Below are 16703 nucleotides of genomic sequence, written 5' to 3'. Positions count from 1 at the left end.
TTCCCTGAAGGTTAATCCCAAATGATAAATATAGTTGAAACTAAACTTGTATTTCTCTCAGCTATAAACTGAAATCATCAACATTATCATTCTGTGCTCAGTGACTGAAATAGCTGAACAGTTTTTCAGGATTTACTTTGGGCTACTTTGTGACGTCCACCTCTGGAAGACAGGAAACAGTCTCATCTTTTAATTCTGTTCAATCCAATTTGATAAACATTTAGACATGCTCCAATTTTTGTATGGCTGACAGAATTGAAATAAAAAAAGGTTCAAGACAGATATTTCTTCCACATTTTAAAGTGATAGAGACAAAACGGAGCATTAGAGGAATAGAAAAAGCTTAATGCCTCTTTTAAGCCTTTAAGCCTACTTTTTCTTTCAGATCAATGAAAGCAGTGCTAGACTGTAAAGCCATGGAAACATTGATAGATATAAACAGAAAAATGCAATTATTGATGTAATCTGCCTTAGAATGAGACACTTATCATTCATGCATTTCCCATCCCAACTCAACCCTGCCCAACTAGTTGCTCTTGGGGCCAGAATAGCTTTGGTGCCCTCTTGTGGTACAAAAACAAACATATATATGAAATTAATAATAAAAATACATAAAATAGGACTTTCCGCCATCATTATAAGATTTTCAAAAGCTACTGTGCAAGATTCTAGTCACAGTCAAGTGAAGTCATCCAGTTGTTTGTTATTATTCAAGGTAAGACTGATCATATTACCTCCTTTACATTATCCTACATCAGTGTGCATGAATGGGTGAATGACTGAATGTAGAGTAAAACGCTTTGGTCAAGTCCTCTGACTTGAGAAAGTGCTATATAAGCACAGGCTAGTTACCAGTGTTCTAGTTCTTTCCCAAAAAATGTTTGCACAGGAGAAAATGTAAACTGCACTATTTGTATAAATAGACTTGTTTTTATTACAGACCAAAAGAAAGACACGTTATCAGAATATACATTCTCTGGTTTCCAGGGATATCTGTTCCATCTTTAAAACAGTTATGGCACTGACTGCTTCTCCTGTTTCATTTGTCACTGCTCATGTAATATTCATGCATTTTATGCTGAAATGCACTAATATTACATAATCTGCCACATAATCTAAGGCTGAAATATTTGTGAAAAAAATTAAATATTTTTGATTGACCAATGTCTGAAGTATAACTATGACAAAAAAATGAACAGTCTTACTCTGCAAAACAGGAAGAAGATGGACACATTCGAATAAATCAAGGCAGAACATGGTTTAGAAAAAAATAAAAGTTGTGCTTATCTGCGGTCATTGCAAGTAATGAAAAATGGTGCAAACTTGACAAAATCTCCATTACCTACTTTATTTTAAACCACTTATGTCACAATAATAAAATATCATTTTATTTACACCAGGAGTACCCACAAGTTTGGCGGGTTCAACAGTATTAGTAATATAAAATGTATTTATATAGAATATATTTCATGGAGGTACCAGAAAAATGCTTGGAAACACAATTAAATAGATTCCTGACTTTTAGAAAAGCAATTCATCAATATATTTGCAGGTTAAAATAAACAAAGGAATTGCATTTTCTGCTTAATGTTGACAGGATTCATGAGTTCAAAATACTGGCTGGACCTGATCATCTCAGAGAGCAAATTTAGCTGCTAAACCTTACAATCAGCTTTGTGGTGCTGCAACCTTCTCCAGCTACAGTTGGGGAGACCAAAAAGGCAGCTCAGGGTCTTTATCCCTTTCTGATCCTGCTTTATGAGCTACACAGACCCAAGATTTAATGCACTGCGTTTGGCTGCCATGACGTAGAGCAATGCATAGCATTAAATGTGGTGCTTATGCAGAGACTCATTTCAATGTAATTGGCAATCTGATGCACCTTTACCTGCACTGTTTCTAATGTGACTCCAGCTGCTACATCATACTACTGGTCCTGTGTTCTAATGACTGATGCATGCATTTGAAAAATAAAGATTTAATAAAGAGACTTTAATAAAGATTAAAACAAAAAATCAAATCAATGGATGAAAACAAAGATGCTTCCATGTTGACAAAAGGAAGCAGTAGTACCATTTCCAGGAAAAATACAATCCTTCAAGCACCTTTGTGTGTCCTCTACTCACACAATGAAGCCTCATACTGTGCAACACCATGCAGACAGTAATTAATGAGCCAAAACATGGAGCATTGTAGTGATGAAAACAAAGAGAAAACGGATCAGTCACTGAAAGATGATTCACTATCTGAGCTGCTGGCAGGAATATCGTCATTCTCTGTGCTGCTTGCTGCTCCATCAGGCACAGGGGCATCAGGTGCGCTGTTGTTGGGAGAAAATTATTTAATTTGACATTTAACAGAAAACTATCAATTAAAACTTTATGAGAAGAAATCAACTCACTCAAGTAGATTTGGATCTAAACCTTCCATTATCATTTTGTTACGAATGGCCATAACTGGTACTCCCTTGGAAAACACAGCATCCATACATATTATATAATATCTTTTTTCTTAATATTACTTTTATATATAGTTCAATCACATAACAGCTTACCACTTGAACCATTTTCAGATAACGTGCATAACGTGGGTCTTTAGCCACCGTCATGATGTTCTCAGGCACTGGTTCTGCTTTTTCTTGTGCAGGTGCAGCTTCTGGTGAACTTTGATCCGGCTGCAACATGAATAGATGCCATCAACCATTATCACAGTCCAAAATCATGAAACATAAAGAAGCATCCCCATCATTTTTTCGCACTTTCAACATTGCTGAGCTTTTATAATCCTTTTCAGGGCTCGATGTTAACCATCGCCCCATCGCCCAGGGCAAGTCGTTTTTATTGTCGGGAGAGTACAAATTTTATTGCATTTGCCCGCCGGGCAAGTTGATGAAATTGACCCAGAAGCGTTTCCGGCGCCATTTTTGTTGTTTAGTACACATTCTCGCGTGATTTTCACCGGGTGATTTTCCGCCAGATGGCGTGATTTTTGTCCACCTAGCGGTAATTTTGATGTAGTTACCAAACCAACAAACAAGCTAGGAAGCGCTATCATATGTCAGTCTTCTGTACAATGATGCAGGTCATACATTTAAAAATGTTCATTCAATTTTTGTCTCTTAGACATTTAAATGTTATAGAGCTAAACATGTTAAATTTCTGACCTGTTATGTTATTATTATCGTCTTGTTGCTGCATTTATTTTGTCAGGGAAAACTAATCCTGAGTCAGTTAAAAGTCAGGGAATTCTGAAATTATGTAAGACTGTGGAAACCCTGTATAAAACATACCGTGACTCTAAAAAGAAAGTTATTCATTTGTGACATTGACTTCTGTATGTGATTTATCTTAAGTTTTTAACCTGTCAAGTTTTTTTTTAGATTTTTAACATTACAATTTATATTTTTCCAAGCACACAACAGTTTAAAGCAAAGTTTAGTTTGAAAAGAATGTGCAGGAAGGATTGAAAAGCATGTTAACACGGTAATGTAGGCTTGAGTTCATTATCTGACGCATGCATATACACACCAGGAACCTGGAAACTTAAAAATTACTGAATTACAAAAAACATTTAAAAAGCAAACATGTTTCATTGATATATATACAAAAATGAATATTAGGAACTATATTTATCAAACATTATACTGGGCAAGTAAAAATATTTTCTTGGCAAATGAAATGTGAAAGTCGGGCAAGTGGTAAAAATCCTTAACGTCAACCCCTGATTTTAACTAAGACACAACTCAATATTCTACTGCATTTTGCACTATATTTATTTTACAATGCACTGAATTTCTCGATATTAAGGCCCTTTTGAACCATTATTTTAAAAAAAAATTTCTCCTACATTGTTACACACTGATCACTGCTACACTTTATTTTGGTCATGTTTATCTACTCCGACTGCAATCTCATTACACTGTTTTAAGCTGTATGCAATATGTGTGCATACAAAAGGGCAATAAAGTTTTTATAAGTCTAAATCTATCATCTATGAAGGTGAGAAGTACATTTGGAGGAAATAATGGCAGGCGCTCAAACTATGACCGCCACACTAAGAGAAAGGAATGGTGATGGGAGAGAATCAGGCTGTCTGGGCTTTTTTTCTCCCCAGCAGAACAATAACATAACGTAAATAAAAATAATCAAGACGGTAGTGTAGTAACTTGGACACAGTTCTGTGCTGTGACGGGACAGTGACCCCAAACAGACATTAAAACTTTGTTTGGATGAAGGCAGCAGGCTAACATCCAGCTTCATGCATCTTTGAAAGCTTTAAAGTCAATAAAACTAAAAAGCTGTGAATTTATTTAAAAGTAGGGTTTATGCCAGGAAAACAACCACTTTAAATGTATTTATCAACCAAATTATAATGCAGCCTATTCCTGCTCTCATGGATTAAAGCGCTTCTAAAATTTGGATCAGAAAGTTGCAGTTGATCCAGATTGCTGCCAGTGTTCTCACTAAAACTAAGAAAGTAGAGCACATCACCCAAGATCTAAAGTCCTTACACTGGCTTCCTGTATCTCAGAGAATATATTCCAAAATACTTCTCTAAGACCATAAATAACTAGATGGCGTATCACCAAAACAAATTATAGAGGCCATCAGTATTTTAAAAACCCAGACCTCTCAGATCTTTTGCCTCAAATCTAATCTGCATACCCAGAACCAAACATGGAGAGGCAGCTTTTAGTAAGATCAGATCAGGTCTGATACTATCAAACATTTTATTCTGAAACAGTTATTACTTATTTACAGTGAGTCTGTATTCCTACCTGTGAGGGAGGAGCTCCCGCTGTTATAGAATCTGATTGGTTCTGACTGATGGTGACGGGTCCATTAGACTGCCCACTTTGCTGCTGGCTGAGTCCATCGACTGTGACATCCTCTAGTCCAGGAATAGATGACAACTGTAAAAAAAATAAAATAAATAGATTGTTAAAACTGTAAACATGCATCCAAACTAATTGTATTCCATGCTAGAACTTACTTTAGCCTCCAAAATACACAGGGTGGTTTCAATCTGCTGTATGCGAAGGGAAATGTTTGAAAGTTTCTGTAGTTGGGAGGTAAAATAAAGTGATTAGTGACTTTATTCAGACAGCAGGCGCGTGCTGATGTAAAGAGAGAAAGAGGAAAAACACAAACCTCTTCACACACAGCAGAGAATCGGTTAAGGAATCGAACTGTGTGAACAACAAACTGATTAAGGTGGGCGACCACTCTCCTTTGCTGTATAGCAGGGACCTAGGGAAAGCAGAAATAATTTAAGATAACTGAAACAAATGCTTAAAACCAGGGGCGGAGCTAGATGGGGGGCCAGGGGTGCTTAGCCAATCACTGGCCACCCCTGTGGCCACCTCTGAACATTTTTCCCCCTCTAATGCAGATGGTGGCAACAGCAATACTTTCAAGTGGAATATTGAAAACATTTTAATTTTCATATATTAACAATTACTTGACAACAAAAACACTTTGGGTTAATTATGCAAATCAATATACTAACAAATAATGATAAGTACAGAATTCATGCCCTTTTTCGAACTAGATTTTGTGTTATAGGGGGTAAAGAGAAAATTCCATGTCTCTGCAGGTCATTGATAAATAATTATTTTAATAAAACGTATTAAATAATACATTTATGTAGATATTAGTACATGTAAATTTCAACTTTATGTAGAATTATTATTGATAAAAGCAGGTAAGTAATGACAATGGAAAAGATGTTCGCCCCAGAACTCAAACTCAAAGAATTGAATCAACTATACCTTTTATCTAGAAAGAACAGATGTTTCAATATTTATGCGTCTATTTGTCAGCAAAGGTTGAAGGAAAGTATAGTTTGTCTTTATTTAGAAAATATGGATGTTGTGCCCATTAATTTTCCATTTCTAGTTTCACACTAACAACTTTCGGCCACCCTTATAAAAATATTCTAGCTACGTCTCTGCTTAAAACATGCTGCTTTTCAAATATCTACACAAATAGGGGAAGCAAGCAGACATTAGGAAAGGATTGTTGCACATAGCTCGAGGCGCTGTTGCAGGGGCTTATGGGAACATTTGTTGCACAAATAACGGATATTTAATTATTATTTTTTAATAATAACATATTTCATTTTCTTTCCAACTCTAACACTACTACTAACATTACTACAAAATTAGTTTGGTCTTAAAAAAAACAACACACAAAATACATATAGCAACAATCGGTCTCCGCCACGTGACGTCAATTGTTTACCTCGGGCGCGGTACACGATGCCTTTTCCACCTAAAATGGCGTCTTAGCAACAAATGTCACGTGACTGGCGGAGACCGATTTTCCTAAATCCGCCCCTGTTTTCAGGCTTATGTTAACTGTAATGACTTATCTTGGACAGGCTGCTATGTAAACGGGCCTTTAGTCCTCCGTTTAGCTATGCTGCGGTTGTTTACACTACACCTTTTCCACCTAAAATGGCGTCTTAGTAACAAAAGTCACGTGACTGGCGGAGACCGATTCAAAATATCTCGAAGTTCACGAGCTACATGCTAATTCAGAGGAGGAAGAGATAACGGCGAATTAAAACGAACCACTGATGTTAATAAAACATTTCATGTTTGATTAGCGTTTAAAAGCGGACAAAGTAAACGCATTATAGGCAGTAGGTTAGAGGTGAACCGGGGTGTATGCTGCAGCAACTGAGAGAATCACTGGAAAAATGGACTGTTTACTTCCTCAGAGAGCGGTTGTCATGAAAACCAACTAGTTTTAAACCCGAACCTTAGTGAGATCAACTCCAGAACCAACGATTGGCAAACCGTCCTCGTCCATGCTGGGGTTTTAGGATAGTAAATAAAAAAATAGGATGTGAAACGAATCGGAGATTAGATTGAAAGCTAGGAACCACTCATGTGACTCCAACTTGCGTGACATCTGCGTCATGACGCCACAGGAAGTTGTTTTATTTTGAAGTAAAGTAGGTTCCTCTTGTCTCCTTGGGCAAAATTCAGAAACCAAAAGCAAAAAGTTTGTCATATCACCTCTCTAATTTATTTCAGCCCTCCCTCGATACAAATTAAAGAATAATGCTTACTTTGCTTTTTGTTTTCTTTTTTTGTGTGCGTGTGTTTTGTATTTATATGTTTTATTTTTATTTATTCATTTGTCTTTCATTATAATTCTGTTATATTCGACATATGTAATTATAGATATCTTTGGATTTCGTTTTTTTCTCTCTCTTTCTGAAGTGCTTTGCATAAACTAAACATCTGTTTGCATCGCAACTTGAAAGAAAAGAAAAAAAAATATTAAGAAAAGTGTTAGGAGGTATGATTGACTTTATGTTCAGTTTGTCATTGTTACTGTTCCAAATAAAGTTATTAAAAAAAAGGTTCCTCTTGTCGTTTTATAAGTAAGAAAACAACCAACAAATGGTTGAGAAATATTCTATTACGAGATGTTGTTTTTTTTCACCAGCTGGTATATTTAATTTGTCCAACACTTTTGAAAATATAAATTGGAAGTGGACTTGGTTGCTCCTAAAAAAATACTTAATAAACAATAAAGTAGCAATTTTTCTGCCTTGGTTGACCTTTTTTTTTATTGTTTATTTCAGAAAGCCAGAATATTAAGCTGGTGTATTAATCTATTTTTGGTGTATTGACTATGTATGTATTTTATCTGTTTTTCCTCTGCCAACATTTTTAGGAAAACACCAAAAAGCTTCAAAAAGTTGTACAGCCCATTTAAACCATATCTGTATGTTTTAGATATGTAGAGGTTCTATTACGGTAAATAAAAACCTAAGAAAAGGAGACTGTGTTCCTGTTTGTTAGGCTTACAATTGTCTCTGACATATCAAACGCATTTTTTCTTTAAAAAGGAAAATTCAATATAAAGGAGAAGTTTAGTATAAAGTTGTCGCTTTATACCTCTTTTTCTTCCACAGAGCCACACAGAACATGGAGGATTTTATTCAGTTGTGGGGCTTTAAAAACATTTTATGTACTGTGTCAGATGATGGAGAACTCCATTTTAACAAGCTCTTAATTTAATGATTTTAACTTGTTTTGATTTTAATAGTGATTTTTAACTGATACTTGTTTTATGTGAATTGTTTACATGTTTGAATTGTGTAAATAAAGTAGTCTTCTTCTTCCTTTCTTATGGCGTTTTGCAAGCAACGTATTGAGTGTGGATCGGGACGCTATATATAAATTCTCCCACAAAACAAAAAGCAAATAAAAAAAGCGTTATACATCTGTCTAGAAGTATGAACTATAACCTTTGTTAATTTGTCTTTTTTTTAACCATGTTGATCATGCGCAAACAGTATATGGCTTTATATTGATCATGCTTTTACTTTGAAAAGGTGGAAATACGAGGCACTAAAATTTCCCACGAAGAAGAAACGTCGGAGGTGGAAGGCCGGAAAGATTGCATGTGGATGGTCGTTTGGTGCATGGCGCGTGTTTTGAAGCTGCTTATGGAGAAATGTCTTGGGCCGTGAGTAGTGAGGAAACAGGAAGCGATTCTTGTGGGATGGAAGAGGGAAATAGTGACAATGAAGGTTGGAAGATAGCAACATCAAAAAATGAGAAAAAGCGGAAAAAACAGAGATCAGTTCAAGGGGAATCTAGTTCAGAACAATCCAGTGATGATCATTCCATACATTCCACAGCACAACAAAATGAATTCAAAGTCATATTCAAAGTCGTTAATCAGGCAGACTCTTTTACAAATTGGAATCCGGTTCACTTAACAAAAACCATCAATAAACTTGTCGGAGAAGTCAGAGGTGCCAGAATTCTGTACAGTGGAGACCTGCTAATTAACTGCAGAGACAGCGCCCAGCAAGGCAAAGCAATACGGATCAACAAAATTGACGGGATAAGAGTTCAGTGCAGCTTAATGGAGAACAAAAAGTTCAGCAGGGGAGTCATTGGAGGAGTTCCTCTAAAAATTTCTGAAAAAGAGATTCTGGAAAACATAAGAGGTGCAAAAGTAAAAGAAGTAAAACGGTTAAAAACAACAAGAAACGGAGAAAGATCTGACAGTTTATCTGTGCTAATTAAATTCGAAGAAGAGCAATTACCAAGCAAAGTATTCATCGGTTACATAAGCTATAATGTCAAAATCTACAATCCTCCACCATTGAGATGTTTCAAATGCCAAAAATTCGGTCACATTGCAGCAGTTTGTAAAGGGAAACAGAGGTGTGGAAGGTGTGCAGGAGAACATGAGTACGGAAAATGTGGAAAAGAAGCTAAAATAAAATGCTGTAATTGTGGTGGAGAACATACTGCTGCCTATCGCGGCTGTGAAGCAAGCAAAAGGTCTGAGGAAATTAAAAAAATGAAATTTGAGCTCGGAATAACCTACGCTGAAGCTGCAAAAAGGATCCCATCTCAGTCAGAAAAACCCAAACCTACAGTTCAACACACAGCAAATTCCAAACCTCTAGAGAAATCTCTAAAAATTGATGAAGACTCACTTATTGTTAAAAAGACAAATTTTGTTCTTTTCATGGTAGAAGTTATTAATTGTACTGCACAGACAACAAAAAAAACGGAAAAAATCAAAATAATAGTGAAGGCTGCAGAAAAATATCTGGACATTAAAGATTTGAACTGGGAGATGGTTGGAAGTATGATGGGAGGACCGATGGGACCATCAGAAACTGGCAGAGTTAAGATGACCTAGAGTAAATTAAAATTATATGGGCAAATGTGATTTAGTATTATGTTGGTTTAAGTTACACAGGTTTTTTTTTTTTTTTTTTTTTTTTTTTTTTTGGGGGGGTGAATCGTTTCCTGTTTTCTTGCTTTACTCCATATCAGTTGGTGGCGGTAATGCACAATTCACAAGTCTGCCAACCGCCATAAAATCCCATAAGAAGAAGAAGAAGGTGGAAATACAGGAAGAGAGTTCAGAAAGCGATGCTTGCGCCCGGACAACGCATTTTAATGCCTTAAATAAACCCATAAACCATTCAGTTTCGGTTTTTGACATATGCACAAATGGAGGCTCTAAGATCAAAACAAAAAATAATAGGTATGTAGACGAATGATGTCCGTTTGCTGAAAATGAACGCTGACGACGTTTCAGTTACTAATCTAATACTTGGGGCCCGTCTATTTAACGGAACCGTGATATTTTTTTATATCTACCGTAAAGCACAGATGTTTTTATTGTGTTATTAATTTAGTCATATCTACATTGTTCAATATGGAACTTTAATTTTTAAAAATGGATCTCTAAATATATTAGTCTGTGCAGTTTAAGGAGATATTTCCAGCAATTATTCCAGTTCATAACCATGAAAATAATGCATTACCATATCTCGATTTGATTATAAATGAAATAAAGCTGTGTATAAGTAAAGCACATTGCTATTTATGTGTCTTGTAATTAATTCGGAGTTAGGAAATGGAAATGAAATTTCTGCAAGCGAAACTGTCTACAAACTTCTGAGTAAGCAACCTAATGCTGCCCCCTACTGACCGTTTCTTCCCACTACACCGCTCTGTTTTTAGACCCAAGCCTGCTTTTGTCATCCCTTCGCCTCCTGGTTCCACCTTTGCAGCTTCTGTCTGCTGCCATGTGGCATGTGGTGAAGCAGAAGGATGTGAAAAACTACTGGAAACTGCAGGAGTTTGTCTGCATGGTGACAGAGGCAGTACCCGGCCTGATCCAGCAGCGACAGAGAGCACAGCTTCTGCTCGGCCTGAGGGCCAGGGTCAGCCTCAGCTTGAATCATGATTAAATGGGTTTTATTGGTCATGCTGTTGGTAACACTTTTTATTGGTATTTTTAGTTGATTTTGGAGCTATGTAAAGGCAGTGCTGTTGGAGAAGTGGATACTCAGGGAATCCAGAGTTACTTGGACAGACTCCCAGTAAATTATACCACCATATATGTAAGTATAGTTAGGAGGAAAATAACTATTTAAATAATACTCAGTTAATGATACGATTTCTGCAGCAGGGCGTAGATGCAGAGGTGAAAACAACCGAGGCAACGTTTATTGCACTGGTTCAGAGTTTGCTCAAAGATCCAGCAGAGAGGGCCTATTTTTTTCAGGTGAGAATAACTTAAATTCACCATTTATCTGCTTTGATTGAAGGAAATGATTAAAATGATGATTCATTGTCTATTACAGGAGGTGTTCCCTGCCGAATACGGCCAGCAGTACGATGCAGCACTACAAGTGTTGTTGTGGGAGCTCCTCTTGAAGCTGGAAAAGCTGCTTCCAATACCAGACCTGAAACAGGTACAATGTCTTTATAAATATATTCATACCTCTTAAAGTTTTTCCCATTTTGTCACATTAAGGCAGGGGTAACCAATTAAAAAATCAGCGGGGTCAAAATAAAGAAAATCCTCAACCAGTAAAGGTCCGGAGACATTTTTACTTTGAAAATAATTTAACACTGGAATAAAATTAGGTTTTTATGCATCAATGTTATACATTGAATTTTTAAGTAAAAGTTATTTAAAGAAATAGAAAATTTAACTTAAGTGTTTTTGAAGCAGAGAACAACAATCTTTCAGACAATATCCTGATTCCCTTATCTTAGAAAACACCTGAACTGACCGTTTGTTTTGTTTTTTCCTTTTTTCTGGCTTAATGAGAGCAGTGGGCTTTATGCTGCCCTGCAAGGATTTAAACTGGGTTTGAATGGCGACAAAGCCGTACTAAAGCATGTAGGTTGAGCCAAACATACTCAAAATATGCAGGGTCATCTTGGAGCACGCCACTTCAGTTTTCTTTCACCACTTCACTGCAGTTCTTCCAGCAGGCCACATTTTCTTTCACTGTTTCTCATCATCTTCTCCTTCTTTCCCATCGCCCGGCTTGATACAGGTTTGCCTGCTGTGTCTAAAAGTAGCAGCAGCAGCAACCCAGACTGACAGCTCATTGTCTGCTGATCCGTGACCTCTGCATTAAAGCTTCAAACCTTAATGGAAGGATGTTTTACTTTTCCTTAGTTAAGGATTTTAGTGTTATCCTAAAAGCTAAAACAGGTGTTCTTTAAGGATTTTTTTTGTATTTTTGTCAGCTCTGATCGGCTTCCTGCTGAGATAATATGCTCAGGTTACTACTATAGTTTTCCTTGATGAAGATGAAAGTGGAAAAATCTTCAACATGACTAAAAGGAGGGCTACATTTTTCCACTAGAAGGTTGATAGATATGCTCTGTTCCTGCAGACGACCGCCTGGTTCATCTCCGCTCCTTCTCCTTTGGAGGATTGCGTCCAGTCATCATCCGAGGAGCTGAGCTCCATCTTCAAGCACTACAAAAGCTCAGGATTACTGAAAACGACGTGTAAGTTCATATGAAACATCTCATTCGGAAGTTTTTTTTCAATAAAACAGTTTTGTTTTTTCACAGATGGGCCATCTTCTACCATGGGTAGCTGTATCCTCTCAGCTTTGTCAGTTCCTCCTTCGCAAAAGACAAACCTATCAGCTGCACAGCAGTCCGTTCACAGCTGCTCGAACACACTGAGCCGTTTCACCCTGGCTGAGGCAGGAGAATGCAATGTTGTGGCCTATTACACTGAAGTGGAAGCCAGGTCGTCTGATTTGGAGGCCGAATCGGCAGAGATTCAACTTCAGACGGAGTGTTACGGAGAAGAAATAGTTGCTCTGAGTGCAGATACCACCGGTGGGGGTGATGAAGAGGAGGCCCTCAAGTTTAGGGAAGAGGAGACGGGTAAAGCCGGCGGCATCGCTAAAGCTTTGGAAACTTTAACAAAAACATTTGCACTGAGAAGTGAGAACATGGGAAATGAGACTGGTTTGGGGAATGGATCAAATGATTATCAGGAAACAGGAGATCAATCCGAGAGAAGAGAAGAAGAGGATGCAGAGATGCTGCGTGATTTCCAGCCCAAAGCTTCAGAGGCTCACATTGAACCGTGTGCGGATTTGCAGAACAACCGCAAGCCTGTCGATCAGGGAGAGATGACAAATTCCTTCACTGGAGCCTCTGCATCGCAGGAGCCTGACCTTCAAACAGCCACATGTTTGCTGACGAAGAGTTACCCAGGCTGGCAGAAGATGGATGACGTTAAGAGGTTAATGACATTCTGAAAAAGTGTAGGAAACATATATCTAATGTTGTAGCTCTACATGTTTAATACAGGGTTTCCGCAGGTCATTAAAAATCATCAAAAGTCTTTAATTCTTTTTTTAATGAAGGCCTTAATTGGCATTAAAATGAATTAAATGTGATTATCATGTCATTTAAATTGCTTTATTTAAAACAAAAAACAATTTGGTCAGATATATCAGATATAACTGGTTCTGCATTTTTGCGCGGAACTGCTTCTGGTTTATTGTAAAGCTGTATGTTTGGAAAAGAAGCTCGAGGCGGAAAAAATGAATTTTTTTTTGAGGAATTTGGAAGGCTGCAGCCTGTCGATGGTAAAGATGACAACGGTTTTTAACTGTTTTATATGTATATATGAGAGTCATGGGTACTTATTGATGGCTTTTAAGAGCATTAAAAAGGGTGAAATTAGAGTTACCCATTCCTGCATAAACCCTGTAATATTAATAAGCAGGATTATGTATTTAAGGAAGCATTAATCAACACTGCAATGGGGCTCTTTTCTCCCGCTGACAGCCGGGGACAGATGGCGTTCCCTGCTGACGCCTCTAAGTCACTCATAATGGTTATTATAGTGTTGGCGGCCATATGCCAGCTTTATGTTTGTGTTGTGTGGAATATTATGTTACCTTTTGCCTAGTGATCAGTTAAACCAATCATGTTCATTAAGCTACTAAGAAAATCTATATAATTTTCTATACTTTCAATTCAGTTTATTTCTATAACGCCAATTCACAACAAGGCCCTTTACAATTGAACCAGATCATCGAGTCTATTTAAGGAAAACCAGCTGATTGCATCGACTCATTGACTCAAAGGCAATCCCTCACACCAAGCATGCTCGTAGCGACAGTGGAGAGGAAAAACTCCCTTTTAACTTTGGATTTAAGCATGTTTTTTTTCACTAACTAATTAATAACCTGGTTTCCAAATGACAGAAAAGCGTATGAAAGGTCGATCTCTGATTTTTTTTTTTTTTTTTTTTCAACAGGAAAAGTTCCGACGTGACGCTTGCCCCGTCTGTGGTTGCAGTCAAAGGAACAGATAAAGGTAAGGAAGAGTCCTTTACAGTAGTCGGCACCTCTGGAGATAATGTGGAATACGCTGAATCATCTATTGATTGTGATATCGAGCTAATTGCTATTTAAAACTAATTTAGGTTAAAAAAAACTGAGTAGACATTTCCTGACTATTATTCATGTATCTTGTCCATCTCCATGAGTTTCTTTAATGGGTTATGTATCACTTATAATATAGATCTAAAAAAAATCACCCTAAAAAAAGTAAAGTATATAAAAAATTGCAATTATTGCAACTTTTTAATAGTATAATGATAAAGTGTGGTGCTGATGATTTTGTGAAAAAGAATCATTTTTATTGTAATAGGAATTCTTCGATTAAATTAATGTACATTTATTAAATTTGAATTTTTTTTATTATTTAATGTCAAATTTAACTGTATTTACCAGCAAGAATATGTTAAATTATTGACCTTTATTCCACAGGTTTGGCTTATGTGTTGTTTTTTTTCCTTTGTTTTTTAAGATGAGGTGACGTCCATCATCTTCACCTGCTCACGCTGTCCGTTCCATGCCTCAGATGTCTGCAGTCCTCCTCACTTCCACATGCAGAGCGTTCCCACTGAGGTGTACAGAAGTTTCACAGGGGAGAAATATACGCCATCCCCTTCCAGCTCTGATCAGATATTTACCTCCATCAAGCTTTTCCCTAAAGGAAACGCAGAGACTGGTTCTGAGGGGGATGATGGCGTTCTTCTGGGTCTCAGCAGACAGAAGTCTCTGACGTGTGAAACGTGCGGGAAGACGTTCACCCGTACGTCTGATGTGAAGAGGCACCAGCTGACGCACACTGGGGAGAGACCGTTCCACTGCTCGCAATGCGACCGGACCTTCCAACACTCCTGGGATTTGGCGAAGCACGAGAGCAAGCATCACGGCGTGCCGATTTCCTTCTGCTGTCAGCTGTGCGGCGGCTCCTTTGCTAACCTGCGCGCTCTGACCGTCCACCATAAGAAGTCTCACTCAGAAGAGAGCCAGTTGCCTCAGATCTGCTCCATCTGCAGCAGACGATTCCCCACCAACACTGAGCTGCTGGAGCACAGGAAGTCCCACATCACCACAAAGCGCTACATTTGCCAGCAGTGCGGCGATGGCTTTGACACGCTGCTCGCCCGCTCCCAGCACAGGCAGCTGCATCAGGTGAAGCGGCAGTTCAAATGCCCGCACTGTGACAAAACGTACACCCGCAGGTCTGATGTAAAGAGACATTTATCCAAGCACACCGGGGAAAGACCTTACCAGTGTAACCAGTGCAACAAACGGTTCCCAGTTCGCTTTATGCTTGTTAAGCACCTCCGGGTCCACACAGGAGAGCGACCTTTCCAGTGCTCCCATTGCTCTAAGAGGTTCACCCTGGTGTCTGTGCTGGCCCGACACGAACGCATGCACACGGGAGAGAAACCGTTCCTCTGTTCTCAGTGTGGAAAAGGTTTTTTATCGCAGGGAGAGCTCTCCAAACATCACAGGTCGCACCTGGACGAACGGCCGTACTCCTGCTCTCAGTGTGACAAACGATTCAAGAGCAAAAAAACTCAACAGGAGCACATCATTTCCCACAGCGGCGCCCGCCCGTACCTGTGCACCCACTGCGGAAAGGGCTTCTCCAAACCGTACGCTCTGACCAGACACAACCTCATCCACACCGGAGAGAGGCCATTCCCCTGTGGACACTGCGAGAAGTCCTTCCTCACGCTCAGCGAGGCCCAGCTGCACCGCAGGATTCACACCGGAGAAAGGCCGTACCCCTGTGACGCCTGCGAGCTCAGGTTTAAGAGCTCGTCAGAGCTGGCGCGTCACAAGCGTAGCCACTCAGGGCTGAGGAGGGAGAAGCCGACGTGCGAGGAATGCAGGACAACATTTCCATCACAGGCCAAACTAAAGAAACACATGGAGATGCATGTAGAGGCTGCTGACCTCAATAAGGACGCAGTCAGATAATCATGATCAGAACGACTGATGACAAATGAGAGCTGCATTTATCCCATTGAACTATGGGTAAATTATTTTTATAGAAATCATTCTGAGAGTGTAGGATTTTGTACTTTACAATTTTATCAAACATCAAAATATTAGCTTCAATAAATATTTTAACTCTAAGTTGTGTTTGTGTCTTTATTTTTTGAATATTTTTGTGTTTTATGAGTGTTTTTTTATCTTAATAAAACACTACTGAACATGATGATATAAAGCAGGGATTACACCACTTGTGTGACCGTTTAAATTTGTTGCATCCTCAAAATAATTCAGTGCACGTCGTTGGGAGCAAAACTGATTATATCCCAAAGTGAAAATGTGTCATTTTTGTTTGGGCACCATTGATTTCTAGTGCTGTCAAAGGTCTCCTACTGTAGGTGGAGCTTATTAGAGCTTCAAAGGTCGCCACTGGGAAAGCACCACGACAACAACGTGGAGCTGGGTGAAGTTAGAGATTTCATTAGAATGTGAGGGGTTCACTCCGTATACATTACTTATATTTTCTTTATTAAAAATCTACAAAACATTCTGGGAAATCTAAATGGCTA

At 38.4% G+C, this 16703-nt stretch overlaps 2 protein-coding genes across 3 annotated transcripts; one reads left to right on the top strand and one right to left on the bottom strand.

The window, feature by feature from the left end:
- Positions 1 to 910: 910 nt before the first annotated feature.
- On the bottom strand, positions 911 to 6926 carry washc3 (WASH complex subunit 3). Its single transcript, XM_038294166.1, has 7 exons — positions 6765 to 6926; positions 5151 to 5249; positions 4993 to 5058; positions 4778 to 4912; positions 2555 to 2674; positions 2402 to 2466; positions 911 to 2320 (listed from the first exon to the last, which is right to left on the bottom strand). The coding sequence occupies exons 1-7, from the start codon at positions 6813 to 6815 to the stop codon at positions 2221 to 2223; spliced, it is 636 nt and encodes a 211-aa protein (XP_038150094.1). The 5' UTR covers positions 6816 to 6926; the 3' UTR covers positions 911 to 2220.
- A 2971-nt stretch (positions 6927 to 9897) lies between these two features.
- Positions 9898 to 16278, top strand: LOC119789356 (zinc finger protein 502-like). Of its 2 annotated transcripts, none has more exons than XM_038294218.1 (9): positions 9898 to 10037; positions 10520 to 10722; positions 10801 to 10902; positions 10971 to 11066; positions 11146 to 11256; positions 12196 to 12313; positions 12380 to 13067; positions 14094 to 14152; positions 14648 to 16278. In XM_038294218.1, the coding sequence occupies exons 1-9, from the start codon at positions 10004 to 10006 to the stop codon at positions 16117 to 16119; spliced, it is 2883 nt and encodes a 960-aa protein (XP_038150146.1). In that variant the 5' UTR covers positions 9898 to 10003; the 3' UTR covers positions 16120 to 16278. The 2 variants fall into 2 exon arrangements, with proteins under 2 accessions (XP_038150146.1, XP_038150145.1); XM_038294217.1 differs by having other exon boundaries at positions 10968 to 11066.
- The last annotated feature ends 425 nt before the right edge of the window (positions 16279 to 16703 follow it).

Source organism: Cyprinodon tularosa, unplaced genomic scaffold, assembly GCF_016077235.1.
Source record: "Cyprinodon tularosa strain WSP-4 unplaced genomic scaffold, ASM1607723v1 ctg336, whole genome shotgun sequence".
NCBI lineage: Eukaryota > Metazoa > Chordata > Actinopteri > Cyprinodontiformes > Cyprinodontidae > Cyprinodon > Cyprinodon tularosa.
Note: the sequence above shows the minus strand (reverse complement) of the source record. Positions and strands in the feature narration are given on the sequence as shown.

Bases quoted from the DNA above. Each gene is read 5' to 3' on its own strand.
- washc3 (XM_038294166.1), bottom strand. From the start codon at position 6,815: ATGGACGAGGACGGTTTGCCAATCGTTGGTTCTGGAGTTGATCTCACT. The intron at 5,250-6,764 runs GTTCGGGTTTAA...TGCTTTCCCTAG, and splicing joins CTGGAGTTGATCTCACTAAG to GTCCCTGCTATACAGCAAAG. The intron at 2,321-2,401 runs GTGAGTTGATTT...TCCCAACAACAG, and splicing joins TTAGATCCAAATCTACTTGA to CGCACCTGATGCCCCTGTGC.
- LOC119789356 (XM_038294217.1), top strand. From the start codon at position 10,004: ATGGAGGCTCTAAGATCAAAACAAAAAATAATAG. The intron at 10,723-10,800 runs GTCAGCCTCAGC...TGGTATTTTTAG, and splicing joins TGCTCGGCCTGAGGGCCAGG to TTGATTTTGGAGCTATGTAA. The intron at 11,257-12,195 runs GTACAATGTCTT...CTGTTCCTGCAG, and splicing joins CAATACCAGACCTGAAACAG to ACGACCGCCTGGTTCATCTC.